General features: G+C 39.2%; 1 protein-coding gene across 6 annotated transcripts in view; it reads right to left on the reverse strand.

Annotated features, from left to right (window-relative positions):
* The window catches only part of arhgap17b (Rho GTPase activating protein 17b), a 45,832-nt gene that overhangs the window by 4,520 nt on the left and 17,897 nt on the right, over window positions 1–23,415 (reverse strand). For 2 of the 6 annotated variants that reach the window (XR_011980693.1, XM_072693684.1), the window contains exons 3-20: window positions 21,634–21,738; window positions 19,962–20,035; window positions 18,447–18,558; window positions 18,113–18,189; window positions 16,474–16,591; window positions 14,691–14,759; window positions 14,391–14,472; window positions 12,672–12,799; window positions 11,318–11,429; window positions 9,638–9,719; window positions 9,374–9,454; window positions 9,177–9,290; window positions 8,949–9,040; window positions 8,028–8,184; window positions 6,344–6,562; window positions 4,246–4,385; window positions 3,477–3,911; window positions 2,635–2,654 (exon numbers count right to left, since the gene is read on the reverse strand). Coding sequence is in view for 5 of the 6 variants with exons in the window: in XM_072693684.1 (XP_072549785.1) it covers window positions 2,650–2,654; window positions 3,477–3,911; window positions 4,246–4,385; window positions 6,344–6,562; window positions 8,028–8,184; window positions 8,949–9,040; window positions 9,177–9,290; window positions 9,374–9,454; window positions 9,638–9,719; window positions 11,318–11,429; window positions 12,672–12,799; window positions 14,391–14,472; window positions 14,691–14,759; window positions 16,474–16,591; window positions 18,113–18,189; window positions 18,447–18,558; window positions 19,962–20,035; window positions 21,634–21,738 (2,202 nt within the window). In the remaining variant the exon portion in view is untranslated. The remainder of the gene's footprint in view (window positions 1–2,634; window positions 2,655–3,476; window positions 3,912–4,245; window positions 4,386–6,343; window positions 6,563–8,027; window positions 8,185–8,948; window positions 9,041–9,176; window positions 9,291–9,373; window positions 9,455–9,637; window positions 9,720–11,317; window positions 11,430–12,671; window positions 12,800–14,390; window positions 14,473–14,690; window positions 14,760–16,473; window positions 16,592–18,112; window positions 18,190–18,446; window positions 18,559–19,961; window positions 20,036–21,633; window positions 21,739–23,415) is intronic. The other 4 variants (XM_072693681.1, XM_072693683.1, XM_072693682.1 and 1 more) reach the window with 3 other exon arrangements.

A 23,415-nucleotide genomic window follows, 5' to 3' on the forward strand; every position in this document is an offset into this window, starting at 1 on the left:
GTGAAAGAGTAAATGACCAGAGCTGGAAAGAAGAGGAGGTCATGAGTTTGAGGTGCTGAGTGCTGGATCAGAGGTGTTTGTGCGCATGCAGATGGACAGCGGCTGAGCCGCGTGGTGAAACGGCAGAGCGGTCTGGAGGGGGGGACGGCTGGCAGCTGCTGAACTTTCCATTACCATTGAAGAGCTCTGACTGTCGAGCAGCATGCACTGAGTTTTATTGAGGCAAACCTTTTCACTTAAACTATTACACTCTGCACATACCCTCATGCCACCAGGACTCAACAGATCAGATCTAATAATAATAATAATAATAATAATAATAATAATAATAATAAAGTGCAAATGATCAGTGAATACATTTGGTGTCCAAAATGTGCTTCATTAGCTTTGCACTGCAGTGACAAGATCTCAGCATTTTCTCCTTTTTTAAAAAATGATCTACATCTCTGTTTGGCATTCTGGGAAAAACGTCCGTCATTTTTCACACCTCCCTACTAATAAGTGATTCCAAACACTAATGCAAATGATCACACACTTGCCTCAAACCACGTGAAATTGTTCTAAACAAAATTCAATATTAGAAAAAAATAAGGAGGTCTAAAGGATGTATCTTTCCTTGGTTAACATACTATGGTATTAATCCTGAAACCCTTTTACAGTATAAATGAGCCTTCTACGAGTCTACAGCCACCAGAATAATGAAGGAAAGATAAAACAGAGATTAGGGCTAATGATACAGTAGACAAAGGTAAAATGAAAAGAATGTTCCATCCATTTCAGAGAATTCTCCAGTGCCTCTTTCACTACTGGCCATAGCGATCCATATGTTTCCTGCCGTTGGCCTTTACTTGGCTGCATTCAGAATGGACAGACAAAGCGTCCAAGACGAGTCAGTGGAATTTTTCCTTCAGTAATGCTCCACATAATCTCTGGAAATGCCTGCAATACTGCACTTTACTATTTTTATTATAGCAACCATGAGAAAATTCCACCCCCAGTTCTAGTTGAATTAAGTCTAAGTGGTAGTGGTCTCTAAACAGACCCCTGGGCTAGATTAGACTCAGCTTATTATTAAGACTAATTTTCTAGTTGAGACCACAAGGGGCATCAGCTACCACAATGGTGAAAAACCAAAGGCCTAAAAAGGGGTTCTTCAAGTTTCCTATCATTATATCCTAAAAGAGTTGAACAACACTGATGACACTGGTCAGGTTTACCAAAGCCAAAAGGGCCAGATCTCCTCTTCTATGAAGGAAGTTTCTTTTTGGTTTGGGCTAAAAAAAAACTAAAAAAAAACTAAGAGCAGTCAGATTCCAGCTGTGAGGCAGATTTGCATTTGAACTATCTTGGGAAATTGATTTGTTTTTCACTCATCTCTTTTTCTTATCGCTGAAAACTAGTGAAAAGTTTCACATATATTCAAGCATTTAGATTGAGATGAACCAACCAGCTTTGATTTCACTCTTAAAAATAAAGATGATACAAATGGTTCCTAGACTGAGGACATAAAAGAAGTACTTATATATGAATCAATATATGAAGCTCCTTTAAATTGGCAGCAGACCTTTACATCATGTAAAGGTTCTTTAAGCCTTTACAAAGTTCTTCACACACACAAACCTCTTTGACAAACACTGAGCCTCATTCACCAACAGTTCTTAAGAAGACATTTCTTGGGCAGTTTTCAATGTTTTCTTATTTAGGATTTGTTCAATTTAAGAGAACAATTGGATCCATCATTGTAAGAGCAGAGCTGTGAACAATTATGCTGTTTAAAAGCACTTCATAAGTTTGATGTAGACTTTTTGTTGGGATTCTTCTCAAGAACAAATTTAGGAAAACTTTCAAAAAGATACTGCTGATTTAGGCCCATGGTTTGTTTGTTTTTTGATCAAAAAATGATTCTTCCATATCAGTGTTTAAATAATCATTTGTAGAACCTTTACTTTTAAGGTGTAGCTCAACTTTTTAAAGGTGTAGCACAACTCACAGCACAACAAAATATGTAAAAATACATATTTTAATGGAAAACAAGAATTTAAGGTAGGTGTTCAGACATTACTGTTGGGCAAGTCAAGCCACAAAACCGCAAACTGCACTTTGGGCAGCTATAGACAATTCTATAGCTGTCCAAAGAGCAGCTTGCGGTTTTGTGGTTTGATTTAGCCCAACAGTAACATATTAAAACACCAACATTAAATTCTTGTTTTCAAATAAAATGTCTTTTTATATGAATGCTAGTAACAAAATACAGTGTCCTGTAATGAAATACACTTCTAAGAACTAGATTTAAAACTACTAACTTTTATTTGTAAGCTTGTTTTTGTCTCTTTGGACCTCACCCCACCACACACATTGCACTTTGGCCCACCAACACAAAACGTTTGGGCACCCTTGGTCTACAGCATGCATGGTCTGCAGTTCTACAGTTTTAGCACTGTATAAAAAGCTGCCTTTGCCAAAACAGAATGTACCAAAAGGTCTAGTTTAAATTCCTTTGGAAGCAATTAATGAAATATGAGTGGCTAATGGAATTAAGATGGATGGTCAGATGAAAAGTGAACGTTGAAATGATGATGCTAGAAGCTGTAGAACTGATAATAAAAACAGCAGAACAAGTATTCTGTTTACTACCTTCCACAATGATCCTCAACCTGTGGAAGTATGTGGAGATCAGTCAGTAATACATCAGTACTGTTTTTGCGAGCTCAAGTGTAAAGACAAAGAAGAACTTTCTCTTAGTGAAAATTTGTGACTTTCCATCCCCATATATAACGATGTGGGGAAAGATTCTGGGCAGCTGGAGTTGGTTTTCTCTGAACAATGAGATATTAATGAGCTAGATGATTTTCAATATGACGAAACTAAATCCCCTCAGCTTTTTGTCACGCTTAATAGTCTTATAATTTGCTCATATGTTCCACATTTCCGTGCCTTTTCTGCTAAAAAGGGAAAAATGTCTTACTGTCCTTTTATTTTAAAACTAGCTTCCTTCCTGAATTTGAAAAGAGCAGTGGCTCAGTAAGTAGCTTGTGGCTCTGACAACCTCTAGGTTATAGAAATGGATACTCCAGATACACTATACCAAAATATTTGTGGACACCTCATCTAAAGAATGCATTCAGCTACTTTAAGTTGCATCCATTGGTAACACAGGTGTGCAAATGCACACACACAGCTTGTCTAGTCCTTGTAGAGAAGTACTGCCAATAAAATAGGACTCTCTTGAACTTTGGCACCATGCCTAATGCCTGGCGTGAGCTAGACCTCACTAAGGCTCTTGTCGCTAATGCTCTTTCTGTGATTAAATCTATAAGAGGGATACAAGATAATTGAGTTCTGTTCCGATTGTCTGTCCTGTATTGTACCTCCACACTTACTAGTACAGTGCTAAGTGACTGGGGGGAAAGCAGGGCACTTCATCATTCATGCTAAATAAAAAAAACGAAGAATGAAGGATGCTGTTTAGCTCTTACCCGTGATGATCTTGGATGCGGATGTGCAGACCCCGTTAGCATCGTCGCCAACAGGCTGTGGGGGCGGAGGGACGCTAGGCCTGGGCCGTGGTCTGGGTATGGGCCGACGAGGAAGAGAGCCAGACTGGAAGGAGGAAAGTTGGGTGCTTTGAAGGCCGTCGTGCGGAGGAGTATCTGGGGGGGTGGGAGTGCTGGGCGGGGACGATTCTGGCTCTGCTGTGCTTTGGGGAGGGGGCTGTGGAGGAGGGTGGTTCGGGGCCTGGATGGGTATTTGGTTGTTGGAGTGGCGGCGAGGTATGATTGCTGGCTGAGGGGTGCTGGCCATTGGGCTAGGGGCTGGGGTGGAAGGGGTAAGTACAGCTTTAGGGGTCTGGGCTGGGGAGGGAGAGGGGCTGGGGGCTATTTTGGGTGGAGCAGGGGCCTGCTTTTTGGTACCTAAAAGCATAAATCATGGGGTTTAAATGCAATGGCAATCAACAGCAATAGTTAACATTATAATACACTATTATATATATCCTCACATATACACAAACAAAAACTAACTAAACTAGTAACACACAAATAATTGTATTGCCTACTAATGTCTTGAACTGAGCACCGCAGTGCAGGCTAGAAAAAGTAAGTGAACATCTGTGTTAATGACTAATGACAAAAGGTGTTCCAATTAGAGTTGAGATTACAAGTGGAAACAGGACAGATTTCTCAGTATCTATAGTTCATGATAATTATCACTACGGATTTATTAGCCAGGCTTAGTTTTGGTATTTACCTCTGCGCACCATGTGTGGACTGGGGCCCTTTGAAGCAGACATTGGGGTCTCAACAGTCAGCTGTGTAGGAGTTCCAACAGGGCCTCTTGGCCCATTCCTCAGGGATGGAGGTGTGGAGGCTGGCTCTCGAACAACACTACTGTTGGACAAAACAGACCTGTCATTAAAAACACTGCAAACTGCATCTGTCAGTGTATGAATGTAATCTTGTTGATTCTTGCTTGTCATGCTATGAAAGAAAGGTGAGGTTATGCTGAGGGATTATTTTGCTAAAAATAGGTAGAAAAATGTACAGGCAAATCTGCAAAAGATCACTGCTTCTCTGACAAGAAAACATGCCATGCGATTCTTCTGCAAAGAATACATTTCATTTTTTGTTATTTCAGATGTTTAGGAAAAAAAGTCACAGTTAGTCTCCAGACAACAGAGGGGACAGTGATTCAGAGATGACTAAGAGAGGAAACACCAGGAAGAATGGACGGAAGGCGGAAACTGCTGGCTGTGAGGAGCCACTGCGAGAGCGTGATCAGTCTGAGCAGACAGCTGACTAAGAAGCTTCCGGACTCGGACTAGTATCTGAAAGCCCTTGATGCTCCTTAACATCTAAGTTGACAAGCTTCACCTCAGACCTCTGAAGCCATGAGGTAAATCACTCTATTCTGATAGATTTTACTTACTTGTAGATGATCTAATGATGATTTAGGACAGCGGTCACCAACCCTGCTCCTGGACCTCTACGTTTCAGCAGGGTTGAGCTCCAACCCTTTTCCACCATGCCTGGTCCATATTTCTCCATTGCATTCCATTATTATTATCTCCAGGAGCAGGGTTGGTGTGTTGACAGATTTGGGATCTGTGCTCCCGGAGTTCCTGCAGAGTTTATCTCTAAGCCTTATCCACAACACTTGATCCAGCTAATGATTGTCAATGAAAGTCATTGATTACTGGCATGAGCTGTGTTAAGATTTAGATTGAAAGTGCAACCTGAAGGAAGACTGATCTCCAAGATGTGGGTTGGCGGCAACACTGTTAATGAATCTTTTACTAGTTACTTGCTGAGGATTTAATGATGATTAAGGTCCAACCCTTTTGTATCACACCATATCCAGCTAGCAATTGTCAATGGAAGTCCTTAATTCCTTGCCTGGGGTGTATTAGATCTTGAGGAGACTACAGAGATGAGCTCCAATCCTAAACCGAATCCATTTAATAGGTGTGATTTAGGTATGACCAGAAGTTCATAATTAGCTGAACCTGATTTAAGTTGGAGATGAAACCTACAGGAAGGCAGATCTCCATGTGAAGGGTTAGGCTTCACTGAGATAAACAGTTCAAATTTGATTTTGCTGTATATTTAATTTGAGCAGGACAGATTTTCTGCTTTCTAAATGGCAAAAGCCATGTGAGTTTTTTTTACCCTCATTTTTATGCAGCTTCAAATTGGATTGGATTAATGGATATGTACGACTAGTCAGATCGGATTTCATGTTTTTTGGGGATTTCTTTTTATAATTTGGGCCACAGCACATCAGAATGTGAGTGAAGAATGTTGGTGGTATAGTTTAAATGTGGAGAACTGAAGCTTAGAACACATTAAGGAACTGTGCTACTGTGTATGCTGTAGAGTTACAGAAACTGCTGTAACTGCTAAAGACTTCAGGTCAGCCTGCACTTATATCACAATCTGTTCATGCTGTAATTAATAAAAAGTCAAAAATACAGCGTGATTAACATGTTAGCTAGCTGTAGTAATGCTTAGTGATTGTACACATCAACATCTAAGGTTATCTATGTAACATCTATGTTTATCTATGTGTCTACCTGCCCCTACCTAATCAGCATATTATTAAACAGTTTTGAGAAACAAATCAGATTTGCCCTGCAGTGTGAGCAAAGCCTATTTAATTACAAGTACAGAAGATTTATTAAAAGAAAACATTGATAGAGTTGTGCTGAAAGATTGCTTAACTCAGCGTGTAATCATCTCACAGCTGAAGGTGGGGCAGAGCGAGAGATGCTCCTGATTTCTCATTGGCAGCTGCAGCATGGAGGTGGAAAAGGGGGTCTTTTTAATGACATTTTACGAACGGTCCTTACCTGCTATCTTCAGCAGATTGCTGCTGGCCTAAAGGCTGCTGGGTCTGAGCCACTATAGCTGCTGCCAGACCAGCCTCCGAGCCCCCTACCGGTGACTGTGGGGGGGCCTCCCCCGCCTCCACCGGAGGTAGAGGGGGCTGGAAGGAAGGGGAAGAGTGCTGCTTTCTATTTAGAGTGGCGCCTCTACGAGGAGCGTGCTCCGGCGGTTTGCTAGCGGGGCTATGGGGAGGGGGGGGGAGAGGGGAGAGAATGAAACACTCACACCTGACAGAGCTCCACCTATGGTGACAGAGAGCCATTAGAGCCCAGAGAAGAGAGAGAGATACCACCACACTACACTCATACACACTCATACACAGTAACTAAGCCAGGGTAGAAACAGGATAGGGCCTCACACAGAGATCATTAGTCATTTTACAGTGTGTGTTACAAGCAACTGGTTTGGGACTTGGCTTTGCTACCTTAGACTACCTTAAAGCAGCTTAAGTACATACTAAAACATAAATGCCGTCTTAAATTGTTTTATATAGTCACCAATTCATTGTTAGTCGATGCTGAATAGCAAGTCCTGAGATTAATAACTCAATAGTAAGCCTTCAGTTTAGGAGGTTAAGAACTTATTCACAAAGGACCACCTAAGCAAATCCAGATGTTACCACTGGCAAGCTCTCTTAGTCATTGTTGGATGTGTCCGCTAGTAACTAAAAACTGGGTGCACACTCTTAAACGTTCTTCAAATGGTTCTTTAAACGATTCCACAGGAGAACCACTTTTGGTTCCATAAATAACTTTAAAGTTTGTAATAGAAAAAAGAACATCTTATTGGTCTAAAGAACTATAACTTGATGGAAAGGTTCTTTACCAATGTGAACATTCTTGACGCTCACTCTATTATCATCTCCATTACAAACATGGTTCTTTATGGAACCAAAAGTGGTTCCTCTATGGCATTGCTCAAAGAACTATTTGAAGAACCTTTATGTGTTAAGAGTGTATGAGAATGCAGATGCTTGAATTTGCAACCAATTCTCCTGATCCTCCTCAAAGCCTCAGATCCATTTAGTCAGCAGTCGGAACTCAATCAACAAGCTCCTTTTAAAGTTCTACTAAAGAAGCTCTGTACGATACAAGCCCACATGACTGAGAAGACCTTTCAGCTTTTCAACCTTTGAACTCCTGTCACTTAGTCAGCAGGCACTGCCTGAGGGTGTGGTGCGATGCTAGTCACACTTTGCATACTCTTGAGAGGCCTGGCTACATCAGGAGATTCTCGAACCTGTCTTTGTCTTTATAGTTAATCAATAACATTGTTATGTTAAATTCAGCCACATCTAATCCATTGGAGACCCGAGTTACTGAAGGGGCGGCCCAGGTAAGTCATATGAGAACCTGAATGACTCATTAAGACCCATAACAACCACATAATGTCACTCATTTTACCATTTTAGACCAGGAAAGACAACACATTTTATTGATTTGATAAGCCATACACAAATCGATAAGTTCTGAAAGACAAAACAGGTTGGGAAACGGATAAAGTAACGGCGCAAGCAACTACACAGCCTCTTGCGGCACAGCTGGACTGTCTGCTTTGACTGTGACAGTCTCATTGGCCACTACATAGAGAGCAGACACAGCTGTGGTTCTGGAGTCTTGTCTGTGAAGGCGAGGATAGGATGGGTACCTGTCTTTACGGGGGCTCTCAGCCTCTAGTCCCCCCAGGCTGCCCGGGCGCCTCCTGTCGATTGTAGACGGCTCGGGCTCGGGGGTGCCTGGGTAGCTTAGCTGGTGCATGGAGGCGGTCGGCATAGCAAACATGCCGGACACATTGAAGTCCACATCTGACAAATAAGCAAACAGACGACAGACAATAAACCTTAACTCAAAGACAAAGGACTCAAATCTGCTAGATCAGGGTTCATTAATTCAGCCTTCTACACTACCTGCTTGCAACACACCTGACTCAACTAACTGGGTCATAACAGAGTCCTTACTAGAACTTTTTTGTCGCTAAAATCAGCTAAACCACGATTGTAAATGTAATTTTTTACATAACTATGTAATATATTATGCAACTATTAGAAATTAGGGCCGATCCAGGCATATTTTAAAGGAATGAGTGCTTTAGGCTCAGTCTAGGATTTTACCCATTTTTAGAGATGCATTACCAGACACTATTCAAAGCCTGCAGCAGTGAGAAGCACTTTCTGAAGGTATCAATCAATTTAGATATTTTCAAAGTGTAGAATTTGTAAGAGTGTAAAATGTGTAAAATGTAAGAGTGCAGCTGTTTTCTGACATTTTTGGCCCAGCTGTTAAAACCTTGTTGAGGACTACTGAGGAAATGCTCCATTTTACTGGCTGCTGCTCAGTTCAGGGCTAATCTCTCCATTGGTTCATATTCAGTTTACTGTAACTCTGTATAATTGACGTTTGCTGCAAATGCCACTTTACCAAAATTCCCAAATGTTTTAGTATTTGCTAGATTCTGCCCTCTTAAAGTGTCAGATTAAAATTAGAAGCTTACTTCACATTTCTAAGAGGATCAGCCTGTATGTCCTATACTGGAGGAGTACTCATATTAAGGTAAAGTACACAGTTTTACCATCTGGGAAGAACCAGTCTGCGTGCTGGATAATAGGTTCAATTATGGTCACCACATGGACAGAGGTCGCAGCTGCCATTTCAGCAAGGGATCTGGAAACATAACAGAAAATCAGGTACAACATCTGAAGTCATGCACTGTGAGTGAGTACAGTGTCTGAACCACTGGGCATGGCGACATTTCTCAAAGGTCAAATTAAATTCTAAACTAAATAGGCTCTATCCTTACCCTTCAGTCTTGGCCCAAAGCAGGTTGGGTCCCAGTACAATGGAAATGTTGCTTGGGGTCATCTTATTAACCTCACTATCCTGAGCTAGCTTGGCCAGAAACTTCACCAAATACCTTTAAAAAAAGAAAATAAGAGGTCTTACTGACAAATCAGGTTGGCTAAAAGGGGCAATAAAACCGAAGGTGACTTTGTGTACCTCAAATTAGCCTTGTTGGCCTTTGGCAAGCTGTCACATGTCACCCACAGAGCCTGGAGTCGTTTATCTGGGTCAGAAACACTGCATAAAGGTGACAGACACAGAAAGCGAAGAAAGGAAAGAGCTTTCAGTAATGAAACAAGTATGTCTGAGAGGTGCATGTGGTTTCTATATTTTTGCGAGCGTTTCTGTCTTTTTTTCTGATGAAATTTTGATACTTTATGTGTGTATAGAACATGTAGTATGTAGCCATGTATCATTTACTTTGATGCTTGAATCCACTCATCATACAGCTGGAAGGTCATCAGAGGCTCAGGCAGCTCCCTCAGGTAAGACTTCAGGGCTCCTGACCATGGGAAAACAATGAAAAACATACAGATGGAACAGAATCAGTTTGTTTCATGGCAAGACTGAACCACGCTCCAGTGCTCGCAGCAATATGGCAAGCTTCAGTTACAACCATGAAATCAGGTTAGGCTGGTTCTGAGGGAAAAAAAACATTTCTTTAGGTAAGAAATGGAAGAACAGCTGAATTCAAAAGCTTTCTATGTTGCTCTTAAAACAGTAACCTACAGACCTGAAGTGTAGGGCTTCTAAAGCTTCACAACAGCATCGAATAGGGGAGGGGGAAACCTGATTCATAGATGCTCCTTGATGCTGAAGTGGCCAATTCTGTATCCATTCACAAATATCAAAAACTGATGTGAGGTTGATGGACCACAAGGGTGTGGAAGTGCAGCATCAGACAGTATGTGACATGGATGGGTGAGAGATTCTGGCACCTTCTGCATTGAAAGCTAGTGTATGGAACTACTTTGGATGCTACAACCAGGTGTTTTTCTTTGCTGACAATTAAAGGACCATTGAGCAAGCAACCCCAAAGCATACACCCAACACCCAAATCGAAGCGTGAGGTGCCTAAAGATTTCCACCCCTAGTATTAAACTACAGCATTTAGCTGACACTTTTATCCAGAGCGACTTACAAGGTTACTCGTATTACAGAGCTGGGCCAATGTAATATTAGGAGTCTTGCCCAAGAACTCTTATTGGTGTAGCGTAGCATAGTCACCCAGACCGGGAATCGTACCATATTTAATTGTTAAATATTATTGTTAAATGTTACATTCAGCAAATCAGTTATGCTTTAGTTATGTGTACAAATGTGTTCTCTGAGAGAATGTCAATTTACTCAAAACACATAATTTTACCAGGGTGCACAAACATTTGCATTTGACTTTACTATGATTATCACACAATCCCATGTTTCTCCATTTTTACTTTTGGTTTTTACATTTTGGTTTTACATCTGGCCGTTGTTCTGTGGTTTGAAATAAAATGTTTTTCCCTTCTCCTATAAAATTGCCATTCTTATGATACAAGGTTTTTGCAGTGCATGGACGATATATTACTATATTATGTAATTACATAATTTTTATTTACACAGTTGCCCAATGAATAACATTAACATTCCAGATTCAGTATTAGCAGGTCTGTACTGCCAGGTTTCTTTTAAGGGTCAATGACAAAATCAGGCCTAAAGAATGGTCTAGCAATACCTTTTACTGAATTAATATCATAAATAATTTCTCTGCTTCTGTTTACAGACACAAATGTGGTATTGATTGAACGCTTGGAATCTGCACTATTGTCTATTCAACAAGCTATGAGTAATATTGTGAGAATAATACATCTAGTTAGACCATGCTTTTCTCATTTCCAGAAATAACTGTGACTTGTAAGTGCTTAACTGCCTGCTCAAATATCACCAGCTAGAGTGAGGTGACCTTGACACTGTAGGAAATGTTGCTATTACTCTGCAGCATGCACACACACACACACACTTTGGAGCAAAGTGCATGTATAACCTGAGGGCATCACATGCTTCTTTGGGTTCCTCTTTGAGCATAAGAAGAAACGCTGGGTTACTTAAAACGAAACATACCAGCTACAGCATGGGGGTCAGAGTAGAACTCCTCCAACTGGGAAGTGGAACAGTCCAGCGCTGCCTTCAGTTTCTTTAGTTTAGAGGCTCCTGCAGCGATACGGAACAACCCCTGCGACAAGAGAATTGGAATATGTATAAGTATATAGAAATTAGACAGTGTGTAACGAAAGAGCCGATAGACAATACATGATATATGGAAATTCGATTCATTTACACACGGAAGGAATTTTCACTGTGATAATAAAAGGTCTTGGGAGGAAATAGCTGTCTCGTTTCAGTCCTATTATTAGAGAGTGGTCTGGAAGCAAACGCAGAAAGGAGAAGTAAACGTTACATTAACATCAATACTGGTAGTCACACTTCCACAAGCCTGGAGCTAAAAGAAGGGTTTTGAGTTCCAAGAGGTCTGAACAACATTAGAAAACATCTAGATTTTGATATTTTACAACTGCAACAATTGTAATTAAGCAAGCACAGCTGATTACCAGATTACCATAGAAGCAATAGGAAATGTTTACTGTATTTTGTTTTGTGATTTATGTATTATGTTTTTGGATCATGTAAATTCCTTGATTCCTGTGAACCCTGACAAACCAGCTGACTGACCAGATGCTCACATGATCCAGTCTTTGTAGCGTTGTGTATAAATTAAGATACTGCTTCATAAACTTGAATAACTTCATGGCTATATTTTTCACTGTATTCCATTTATCTTAATTCTTGCATTTCTCATTCCTGTATCTTAATTTCACCTACATATTTATTTTCTTTAATTACATGTATATTATATCTATTTCACATTGTTTATTTACTGTTGTATATTAGGTTAAGCTGTCTTGTGATACTTTTAAATCATGTAAACCTACATGTTCAATTGAGTTAGGTTTTACAGATGGCACAAATATTTTCACGATTTTACAATATGTATCCCAGTATTATGAGGTTTGATAAGTTGTAACTTAATGAAAACCTGGGTTTAGTGTCTAATAAAAACAGTCTAAGCAAACAGAACTAACTATGCTGTCTGTGTATTGAAACATGCAAGTAATTAATTATCATGATACTGAAACTATCACCATTCTGCTCACCGCCTAGACTTCATGCACATTAAAAATTTGCATGAAAAGCAGACTGTAGTGCAAATTATAAACAGTATACCGAATGAACCGGCTTACCGCCCAGCACTAATTGGTATAAGTTTTTTAGATTATGTGGAGGTCCTTTAAACTCTCACATCTTATTAATAAAAATATTCTTCTAAAGAACCAACCAATTGGAAAGAACCAAAAGTAACCCTTCTATGCTGTGCCCATATAACTTTTTTTTGGCCCCTTCGTGTTTAAGAGTGTACCTCCTCTTTCATGCCGGTCTCCAGCAGCATCATCACACACGCCTCTATGGGCAAAGCAATCTCTCGGGTACTGCGTTTCAAATGCTCTTCCAGAGCTGTGCCAAACGCTGGCTTCTCCGTCCATGTGTCTGGACAGCAGAGGGAGAGAGAGAGAGAGCGAGAGAGAGAGAGAGAGAGAGAACAAGGTTAGGGTGTGTTTTACAGTTTGCCAGCTCAGGTTGTTTGACTTGAATTACGGCAGGAAGCGGTCAGAAATCATAAGCAGACGAGTGTAACCATAAAAGATACGCGAGGCTTCACAGCGCGAGCTGATTTATACCCAGTATCAGACACGCATAGCACACATAGCATCTGAATAGTGCCTGATCTACCAACCGTTTGCCAAGTCTTGAGTGATTGACTACACTGACTAATCCTCATGGCACTGACAACATTCTCCACTGTTTAACTCTCACTCAAAGTAATTCAAGCTGAAAAGAGCTTCAGAAACAGATGGGCGAGGAGCACTTCTGCTTTACAGCAGGAGAGAGCTGCCAAAATACCAACCGGCTCTGTTCCTAAACCATGTCAGCGTTCATTTTTGTTTTAACCATCACTGTGAACAGAACCGGTACATGCTGGATTTTTCTTATTGGAAATAACACTTTGGTGAAAGCTACATAAAAAATCATTAGGAGGGAGCTAAAATAACGACCCAAGGAGGATTAAACCAGGGTGTCACAATCCCATAATTAAACTCTGTCACACAATTTAACAAATCATAGATTAACCTTTCTGCAAGCGAGTTTTGGCTGTCTGTATTGTTCTGCCCAGAGTTCAGAGGTCTTTCAGCACATGTACAAGTGGAGTACCATAATATGACCTTTACACAATATCAGCTGCACGTCATCTACCAGACAGCATGGGTAAACAGCAGGCTATACCTGTAGACGATATTAGATCAATTTTGTTTACTTATTATTAAGTATAATCATGTACAGTGGTGAAACTTCATGACCTTGAGTATTGTGTCAATGGATATAACTAATATATACATATTTATATTTTAATATCACTGTAGAGATATAACATAATAACATAAAATGTCATTAGCAATAAAAGCTGCCTGAAGCTGAAATTCCACCCTAAAGGTGGAACAGAAATATCCAGTAAAATGCTGGCCAGTAACTTCAGCCTCACGAGAGCCGTGTTTTTTACAACGTTTTACACTTGATAGCAATACTGAGGTTATGTCACAAGACGGTTAAAAATTTAAAAGCATGGAGCATTTCCGCAAAGTGTTTAGTGACAAACGAGGGTAAGACATCATAGGAGTGTACAATACGTGCTGGGGAAAGCATATAGATTTGAAAGCACTGACTAAAGTTGACTGTTGTATAACATTTGAAGCTGAATGATCCAATCCCATGGGTGGGACTGTCCCAACCTGGGATTTGCAGTGGCTGGCCCCTGTGGTGGGACCTTACTTGTGAAAGGGTTAAAATGGACCTGCTAAGTAAACAGACAAATATTAGCTGCCAATTTTAATAATAGTAGATGTTTTCATTTCTCCCAAGGCTCTTTCACAGTAAGAGCCAAAGCCTGATTGACTCTTATTCTCTTAGTGCTTATTCTCTTAGTCCTCATTATTAATGAAAATAACAGTATTAACAGATTTACAAAACAAAAAAAACAAAATAACAGATTACCCTAGACTGAAACGAACAGTAAATTCCATACCTTGCTGTGATCTGATGATGGGCAGAAGACCTTCAATGGAAGCCAGAGATCTTCTGTGGTATTCAGCCTGGGCCTCTAACAACTGACAAGCAAGCAAAAGTTTGATTGCGTGACTTTATCAGGAACAAAAAGAACGTATAACCATCAGCAGGCGAACATTTGACAGAAGCCAATTCTGAGAATGAGTTCCAGAAACTGTGCTGTCTTTGAAGAAGTAGCTCAAATATTAAATGGGAAACACTAGGGCAAAGTGCCTGTGGATAAGCCTGTGGATCTTTACACAACAGAGGAAAAACTCACCATGACATAATAACAAGCATATTCTCCCTCCTTGGAAGAGAAATTGTACATATCAGCAGCCAGCTGATCCTAAAGAGAACAGATGGTTTTACACTTAGCAAGACATTCATTATATAAGCCCCAAGCTATGTAACATCTCAGGAGAACAATACATGCAGGTAATTTACTGTAGTTCAAGCTAAAATCACCAAAACAAAAGGCACTGTGGACTATGCATAGATCAGTCCACTAGCAGTCCACTTCTATCCTTCAAATGAGAGGGCAATATGAATATAATATATATAAATACAATCATTGTATATGATAATCACTCAATTAAATTCTCATTAAATACAATCTCTTTAAAGGATTTTCTGTGACTTTGAGAGGCAAAAATACATCAGTACACTTTAAGCAAAAGGGATTATTTGACTCCTAACCATAGTGAAACCCTTTTGGTGCTTTAATTCAACTCTTTTAGAAAAGGTTCTATATAGCTGTAAAAGATTACCCTTTGTCATCAGACTACCCTTTGTCTTGTCATGGCCCTATATAAAACCATTGCCTTTACAAATGAACCCTTTTTGGGGCTATAATCCAACCCTTTTAGAAAAGGTTATATATATATATATATATATATATATATATATATATATATATATATATATATATATATATATATATATATATATATATAACTCTACAAATGCCACCAATGTGAGGAGGTTTTAACCAGGCTAAAACTATTTAAGCATGCAAATCTTTCTTTGATCCAGTACATAGAACCACTGCTGTTACTAACAAGCCCTTAAAGAACCCTTTTTAAAGTGTATAACTACAGTTAAAAAAACCTGATATCATTAAAATTATCATTATTCAATGTTTTACATACTACAATGCACTAAAACTATTTTAATATAACTAATTATGATCTTTTCAATGATACAAGCACTTAATCTGTGTTCAGAGTAGGGATGATATACATACATCCAATCAAAAACCTACTGTAACAAATTTGCATATTCAAATGTTAAAACAACGACAAATGGCCACATCTAGAGTTCATGCTGGTGTAAAATTGACTGTGTTTCAGATCCTCAGTGTTTCTCCTACATCAACATACATTTACTAGCCTTCCCTCACATCAACTTACATTTTTCTGAGTATCTCATAGATATCATCAGCACACTATAAAAACTGCATATATGATGAAAAGACTAATTTACATTATTGACCATAGAACCTGTAAACAACAACAACCAGCGCATAGGTTTCAACAGTTGTTTGATTTCTCCTATTTTTATTATAAATAAATATTTATGCAAATTACTGCTCTTATTGTAGTTCTTTCTAGACTTTTAAAAATAATTTTGTCTGTTCCAAACTGTTCACAAACCTCAGAAATATAAAATATAATGACGCATATAGTGTATTGTGAAAAGGTCTTCATGGTTCTGGAAATTTTTGCCATGCAGGTCACCCTTAACCTGACAACATGCGTTGCTGTCTCATGCCTCACTCTTACATTCCTAAAAACCTCATCAATCAGCTTTATATGACATGACAGCATATCCACATTCCTGTATCAGGCTGCACTGACTATATACTCTATAGGTTCTCTTGCTATTGACTTCCACTAACTTACAATAACCCCTTTGTTCACTCTTCTCATATACCTGCCCTTGATTATCAGTCATCCCAAGAATGTGTTACTCCTAAAGCTTATGGCCTTTCACACACTCTACTACAAGGTCAGGGAGGGAGACCCTCCCTCAAAACTTAGATAAATTAAGAGCCCACATACCTTACATATCTCTACTTTGTTATGGGCTTCATCCATCTCCTCCTTGAGTGAGTCAGCTTTGGCAGTCATTGCCAGGTTGTTTGTGGCCGTAAGAATCGCTTTGGTGGCCTGATGATATCTGGATCAGACAGGGATTGATAAGAAATAGACACCAATACAAAAGATTAAATAATTTAATAAAATCAATGTAACCAAGTTCAAGCTATTTGTACAGTGTCTTGCCTCTGCAGACCACCAATGGACCGATGACTTGAAATGAAGTAATTGATATGTGACTGAAGAGTAGGCTTTAAATGAAAGGGGAGTAACAACAATTTTTGGTCTACGCTGGGTTTTCTGGCCTAAAATTGTGAATCACTATTCACTGGGTTGCATAAACAGCTCTTGGACCAATCAGAAACAACCTTCAATCAAACCAATCAGGCCTGAGCTTCTAGTGGAGGTGAAACAACTGCAACTTGCTGCAAGTCATCAGCGATTGCTTTGTTTTCAAGTAGACAAAGAATCAAGACGCTAAAAGAAATCATGGCACAGCAGCATCTTAGATTTCCTTAAGGAACGTTTGCATGATTCTTCTGTTTGTTTCACACAACTTGGTGTTTATTGTAAACATCACACTTTCGAGTGCATGCACACTGAGAAGAAAGCCATTAACACCTCATAAAAGTTTTAAATAAAAAACTTGAAATTGAAAATTTTGTGAAATGTGCTTTGTGCAGGAAAATGCATACTGTTGCTGATACACAGAAACATTGTATCCCCAGAATAGCAACTTTACAGGAGAAGGAACCTTCTCAACCCCTTAAAAAGGTCTGCATGTGTTATTAGAAACACCTATTACCAAAACACAGCCCCACCAGATTGTACAGAAGTCCCTTAAGTTATTGAATAATACACCTTAGTGTGTAATAATCCTGGTTCCGCCTGACCTGGCTCTCCACTACCCTCCTGCCCGCTGTCCTGCTCTGGGACCGTGCATTGATTCACCCTTACCTCACTGCATGACTCTGCTTCTGACTGTTTATCTGCATGAACTTTATCATTCTCGCTCAGGTTTTCATCTTGTATAGCTTTCTTAATTCAGTTTTGTTTTATTGTTGTTTTTATTCATGTTTTGATTTTTATTATGATCCGGGCTGAGGAGGATGGGTTCCACTTTTGAGTCTTGGTTCCTCTCAAGGAACTCCTGAGGGAGTTTTTCCTTGCCACTGTTGCCACTAGCTTGCTCAAAAGAGGCTTAGACCCGGATCTCTGTAAAGCTGCTTTGTGACAACATTTGTTGCAAACAACACGCGCTTGATAAATAAAATTAAATTGAATTGATAACTTTCAATGGATGTCAATGTACAAAAGATTTTATGCCAAGTTATATGAGAACATTTCTATAGGTTTCTATATTGTGTGACAATTTAAAGAACAACTGCCAGATTCACATTATGGCAAAATGAAAATGAGTAAAGAGTTTTGTTTGTATCTTTTCGTATGTCTAATATCACAAATATTTATATTGCCTCATATTGCAACATCTAAATGTATTCAATTCATAGCTCGAATTGTCTCAAAGCTCTCATGTAAACAAAAGAATGTTAAGATGTGCATTAAAACACTCTAAATCGCAGTGCACTGTCCTTGCACCCACCTTACTCGTGCAGAATCATAATCCAGTACGAGCTTAGCGAGCTGCTTCCTCTGCTTCAAGATATTAGGAATATCAACCTGTTGACAGAAAGAAAGAGAGATTAAAAAAGTGAACCTAATATAAAGCTCCAATCCCTGAGGTTGCATTTCAAAAAGCAAGATTTCCATGCAAACTGTCCAGAGTGAAAACTGTCCAATAGGAACATTCCCAACCCCTTCTCCTATTGAACAGGTTTGAATTTGGGATTAGGTGATGTGGCTAAATGAGAACTTCACCCCCTGCTCCTTGTTATGCAGTGTTAGTAGAGCAGTTTGAAGCTGTTGGTTGTGGTCACCTCTGCTAGTTGATTGAGTGGATCTAGGATGTCTCTCTCCAGCTGGACCTCATGTTGGCTCTGCTCATAGGCAAGTTTATTTTCAGCCTCCCCACACACCTCCATCATCTTCCTGTATTAGCACACACACATGCACACACTGCTGATTAAGCTGTGGATAAAATACCTGTGAAATGTGGAACATTTCTGTTTTTCACGCCCTTTAAATACAGGAAAGCCCACTCAGTTCAGGAATTCCTGATCCTGGTAAACTGGACCTGAAGAAAAAGGCTGACTGAAGACTGATAGTCCTATTTTAAGAGGTGAAAATGGCTGTAGCTGATAACTCAGGAAACATGTTGATATGAAAATTATACTGATACCATTAGAGATGTATTTAAAACAAATACTGTCAATGGAATGCAACCGCGTTAACTGATATTTCAAACCCATATTTGATGACAAATAATATTTATCCAGAATTCTAATCCCACGCTATAATAATATATTTCAGTTATTTATGTATCGGCATCACCAGATTAAAAATCTGAAGAACTTCCATATCTGTGCATCCCTACTGAAAAAATATTTCCAATTTTAATTCCAATTTGTTTAGTGACACAGTAATACTAATACTAAAACAGTAATAGCAACTGTACATGATCAAATATGAGTCTTTAGCTTTTCAAAATGTTCAATTTTGTCATGTAGAGCATAGAGTTTCTCAGAATTCCTAATGAAGTTATTAGTTCATATTTTCTTATTTCTACGGTTTCTTGATAGCAAGATTTTCATTCTGTGTTATAACATGTTATAATCTAATGCTAAAAGTTAGATATTTGTGCATTTCACACATTTCTGTTGTTTAATGTTATTATCAGTTCTAACAGTTAATCTAGAACCTCTAAATCCTCAGAACTGAAGCTTTTTCTTTAAATCGGAGCTTGCTAATTATCAATTTTATATTTTTATTTGCTGGACCTTTACAGATAAATCCAGTTAGTTTCTTTTCATATTTTGGTCCACAAGCTTATTCACCCTTTCAGTTTTGACAGCTTCTGTTTCCGGACTTTGCCACATTGTACAGCACATACATTGCCTGGCTACAATAACAGGTGAACTCAGAACAGTAGTGCTGATTGTGTGGGTATCCGATCATCATATCAGTAAGAACTTAATTCAAAGTGGAATCAGAGACTGTTGCCAAAGCTGCTGCTTATTCTGCTGAGACATGTACTGGTTTAATCAGGTCTAGTAATGAAAACTGAAAACATTGCTGTTGAGACGTTTACCCCTGTGATGTGAGGTTATGTTTCCTCTTCTAGAGGGAACTCAAAACAGCCAGACACTTCAGTTTCTCGCTTTCCTGCAGAGCTGAGAAAACTTTAAAAGTGCTATCCAGCAGTTCCTGAAATTCATTTTCACATATAACTCGAGTCTGAATTATAAATGCTTTGTGTAAAGCGGTGCCTTTATAATGCATTAAAACATTAATCTGTGGACTACATGTTCTCACCAAATCACTGGTAAACCCACCCTATCATAGACTCTCCCAACTGGTTCCATCCATCCAACATGGCCTGAGAGAGGCCTGACAGAGGCAGCTTTTTCTGAAAGGAACCAGAAACACACATAAAGCAGGTCACACAATGAGCAAAGTGCAGATGTATTCTCTTGAACTCTAGATTAACCGTTCAGTCATTACAAGTGATGTCTCAAATCAGGGCTGATCCAGGTATATTTAAATGGATTGGGTATTTTAAGCCCGATAATCAGCCCAGACAGTTATTTTACAGCCCTGTCTAGTCTGCAGAGTGGAACTATTTTACAGTGGAACATGAACAAATAATGTGCTTTAACTGTATTTGAGCTACATTTTCCTCCAAACGCCCAGGCGTCTGTTTATTGCCGTTTTGCCCATGCTAGTCTTAGGCACACAGCGGACTGCACTACAGCTGCTTATTTCACTTTTAAATTATGGCTGGTTAGAAATGAAATAATTGCGGGAATGCTAAGTTTAACCAGCGGTAGTACCACACACCAAGCTCTAAACAGTGCATTAAAAAAGAGAAGTAAACTAATGCAGGAGTTATAGTTGAAACAAATTACTGTGCATCATCGACACTATAAAATAGACATTTCACATCAGTAGTCGAGAAAAAAGATCTGTTTGGAGTGTGTGTATCTACATTTAAAGTGGTCCGTGAATGATACGGGATAATATCACATATCATATATAAACTTTTCTAAAAAAAATGTATGCAAGTATTAATTAGCAGCTGATCTAACCTAACTTGTGTGGCTGTATTATTTGTATAGAAACACAAAGATGGGGTCGGATTGTATTGACCGATGCTCTGCATTTAAGGTCCTCTGATCTGAGGGTAAAGAACTGGATCAGGGCATCCCTAGCTACTAATCTCCAAATGTTACATTACTAAGCATGTTCTGATCCAATCCAGCGAACTGAGTTTGGGCCGATTTCAACTGATAGGGTATCAGCTCTTTTAAACCCGATCCAATTCTGATTCTTTGTTTCTTTATTTATGCAATGGACCAATGTGTTAGAGGCAGAATAAGAGGATATTACCCACAACCTGACGCATTTTCAGAGAGTAACAAAGTAGACGCCTGTCATGTCAAGCTTTCGTAGAGTGGAACATGGAAACTGGCACCTGCAGTACTAATGATGTTTTGACGCAGTTTCAGCCACCCTTGTGTAAGTATGAGCATGCAGCCGTTACACAACCTTGTGTCTGTTTTCTGCCGTTATTTTTTGCCACCAAACTCATGTGGGAACTACATTACCACTACTTCCTTTCCACTACTTCCACTGTTGTTCAAGCCTGGTTAAAAGTGAGAGGTCAGTCAAACTGTACTGTAAGATATAAAACGCTCTTTAAAATTGTCCTTTTTACATAACCAGTCCAGAACAGTCTCCTAAAAGTCATTTTTCCTTAGTTGGCAGTATATCCTACTTTAAATTACATGGCTTTATGATCTATGAAAACGTAGAGTTCAGATCAACCAGTCATCAGCTAATACTCTGATCAGATTATTAGCAAATAACTAATATAATTAGTATCTATCTACATCTATTATGCAACCAGTATATGGGAAAGTAAGGGCCACATACAGACCCTTCGAATTTTACACCCAAATTCCCAGCCCAAATGGGCCAGCAGTCGTGTGACCGATGGTTACTCACATGTCTCTTGTCCACATCCGTGCCCACATGACCCTGCAGACAGGTGACCATCTTCTTGTGCACATTATGTGAGACCAACCGCACCGTTTCCATGCGGCGCTCGATCTGAAACGGCATATTCAGTTTAACTGTTAGACAAGGCATACAAGGCATGTATACAATACAATAACGTCTCATTGGTAGATCATTAAAACAGGCCGAGAAATTGTGTCAAAAGAGATATTTCATATTTCATCTGAATTCTATTGAGAAGTTCCTTTTGTGCTTTTGAGAACTTTACTTTTTTGTTGTTTTAGCCTTCAGTCAGATGTGGAGAGAATCAGTAATGTATGAGAATGTAATCAAATGGAAATGCAGATAATTATGTGATGTGGTTACACAAGTCGGCCAGAGTCAGAATTGTTTGATTTCTGTAGCTCATTTCAGTCGATTGCCATTTTGCAATTTTATAACGTGGACAAATTGATCCAGAACATGGACACTGCATTTACTTGTTTTATTTTTGACCTACCGTTTTATCTATACTGGATATTGTAATATGTTTTTTTTATTAAATAAATACTATTATCCTGATGAGATACTGCTTTATAATCTATGGTGTTGCTTTTGTTGTGTGGCCCTTCTCTGTGAACATAGATCTATTCCATGATCTGTTTTTTTTTGTCACATAATTCTAAACATTCCACTAAACAACAGCAAATTCACATAGAACAACCCACTTTGTAAGCAGCTTTTCTGTCCACTATGCTAGTGACATTGGCACAAATCTAATAGTGAATAGTCCACCCCAAGTGATTAGCTATTAAACTTCAGGCTTCACATGGACATTTTATGTTCTGCATTGTTCTTGACAAAAACATTGACAAAATATTGACAAAACAACAGGGTTGTTTTCCACATGAATCTTAATGAGCCTTACACGCTCACTGAGTACCTTATTGGGAGCAACATACTGCGAAATAAGCAAAATAAAAAATAAGTCCAGCAAAATAAGGCGCTGTCACTATGACCATAGGATCGCTAGTTCAAATCCCTGTCATGCTGCTAGTCAATGGCAGCCGGGGCCCCGAGAGAGGACAACTGGTCTTGCTTTCTCCATGGTGGGTAGATGGCATGTTCTCCCTACATAACTCCACTTCAACGCTGACCAGCACTGGCATACACTGGTAAACAGCCTTTCTTCCACAAGAAGCATTCCTTGAATATTCTGGCCCATGTTGTTATGATTGTGATATTACACAATTCCTGCAGATATTTTCAGCCCCACTTTCATGCTGTGAATCTCCCGCTCTACCACTGCTAAATTCACATAATTCATTCGGAGTCATTAGAAGCTAAACAGGTACATAATGTTCATGAAGGGATTCACATGGTCATGTGATTCAAATATGCTGTGGTACTGAAGCTATGATTGGTATTAATGAGCCCAAAGTGTGGCAGCAAATGATTCCAGACATAATCACACCATTACTTGAATGAGGAGATGTCCAAATGTTCCTAATAAAGTTCAGGATAATGGTAGAGTAACTTGTAAGTATGGAATATGAATTCCTTTTCAACATTCATATTTATGTTTCATAATGTGGTACAATTTTAACTTAGTATTGCTGGGTTTCATTATGACTGGTGTTGCATGTTATAGTTCATAGTTATCTACTCTGTTCTACAACTCCATATAGTGCAATACAGTAGGCAGCGTGTCTCTTCCTACTCTTCATTTGAACAATAGCCCAGAGCCTGTTCAGTTTTAGATATTTGACATACACTCTATGGACAAAAGTA

This window comes from Salminus brasiliensis, chromosome 12 (genome assembly GCF_030463535.1).
Source record: "Salminus brasiliensis chromosome 12, fSalBra1.hap2, whole genome shotgun sequence".
NCBI lineage: Eukaryota > Metazoa > Chordata > Actinopteri > Characiformes > Bryconidae > Salminus > Salminus brasiliensis.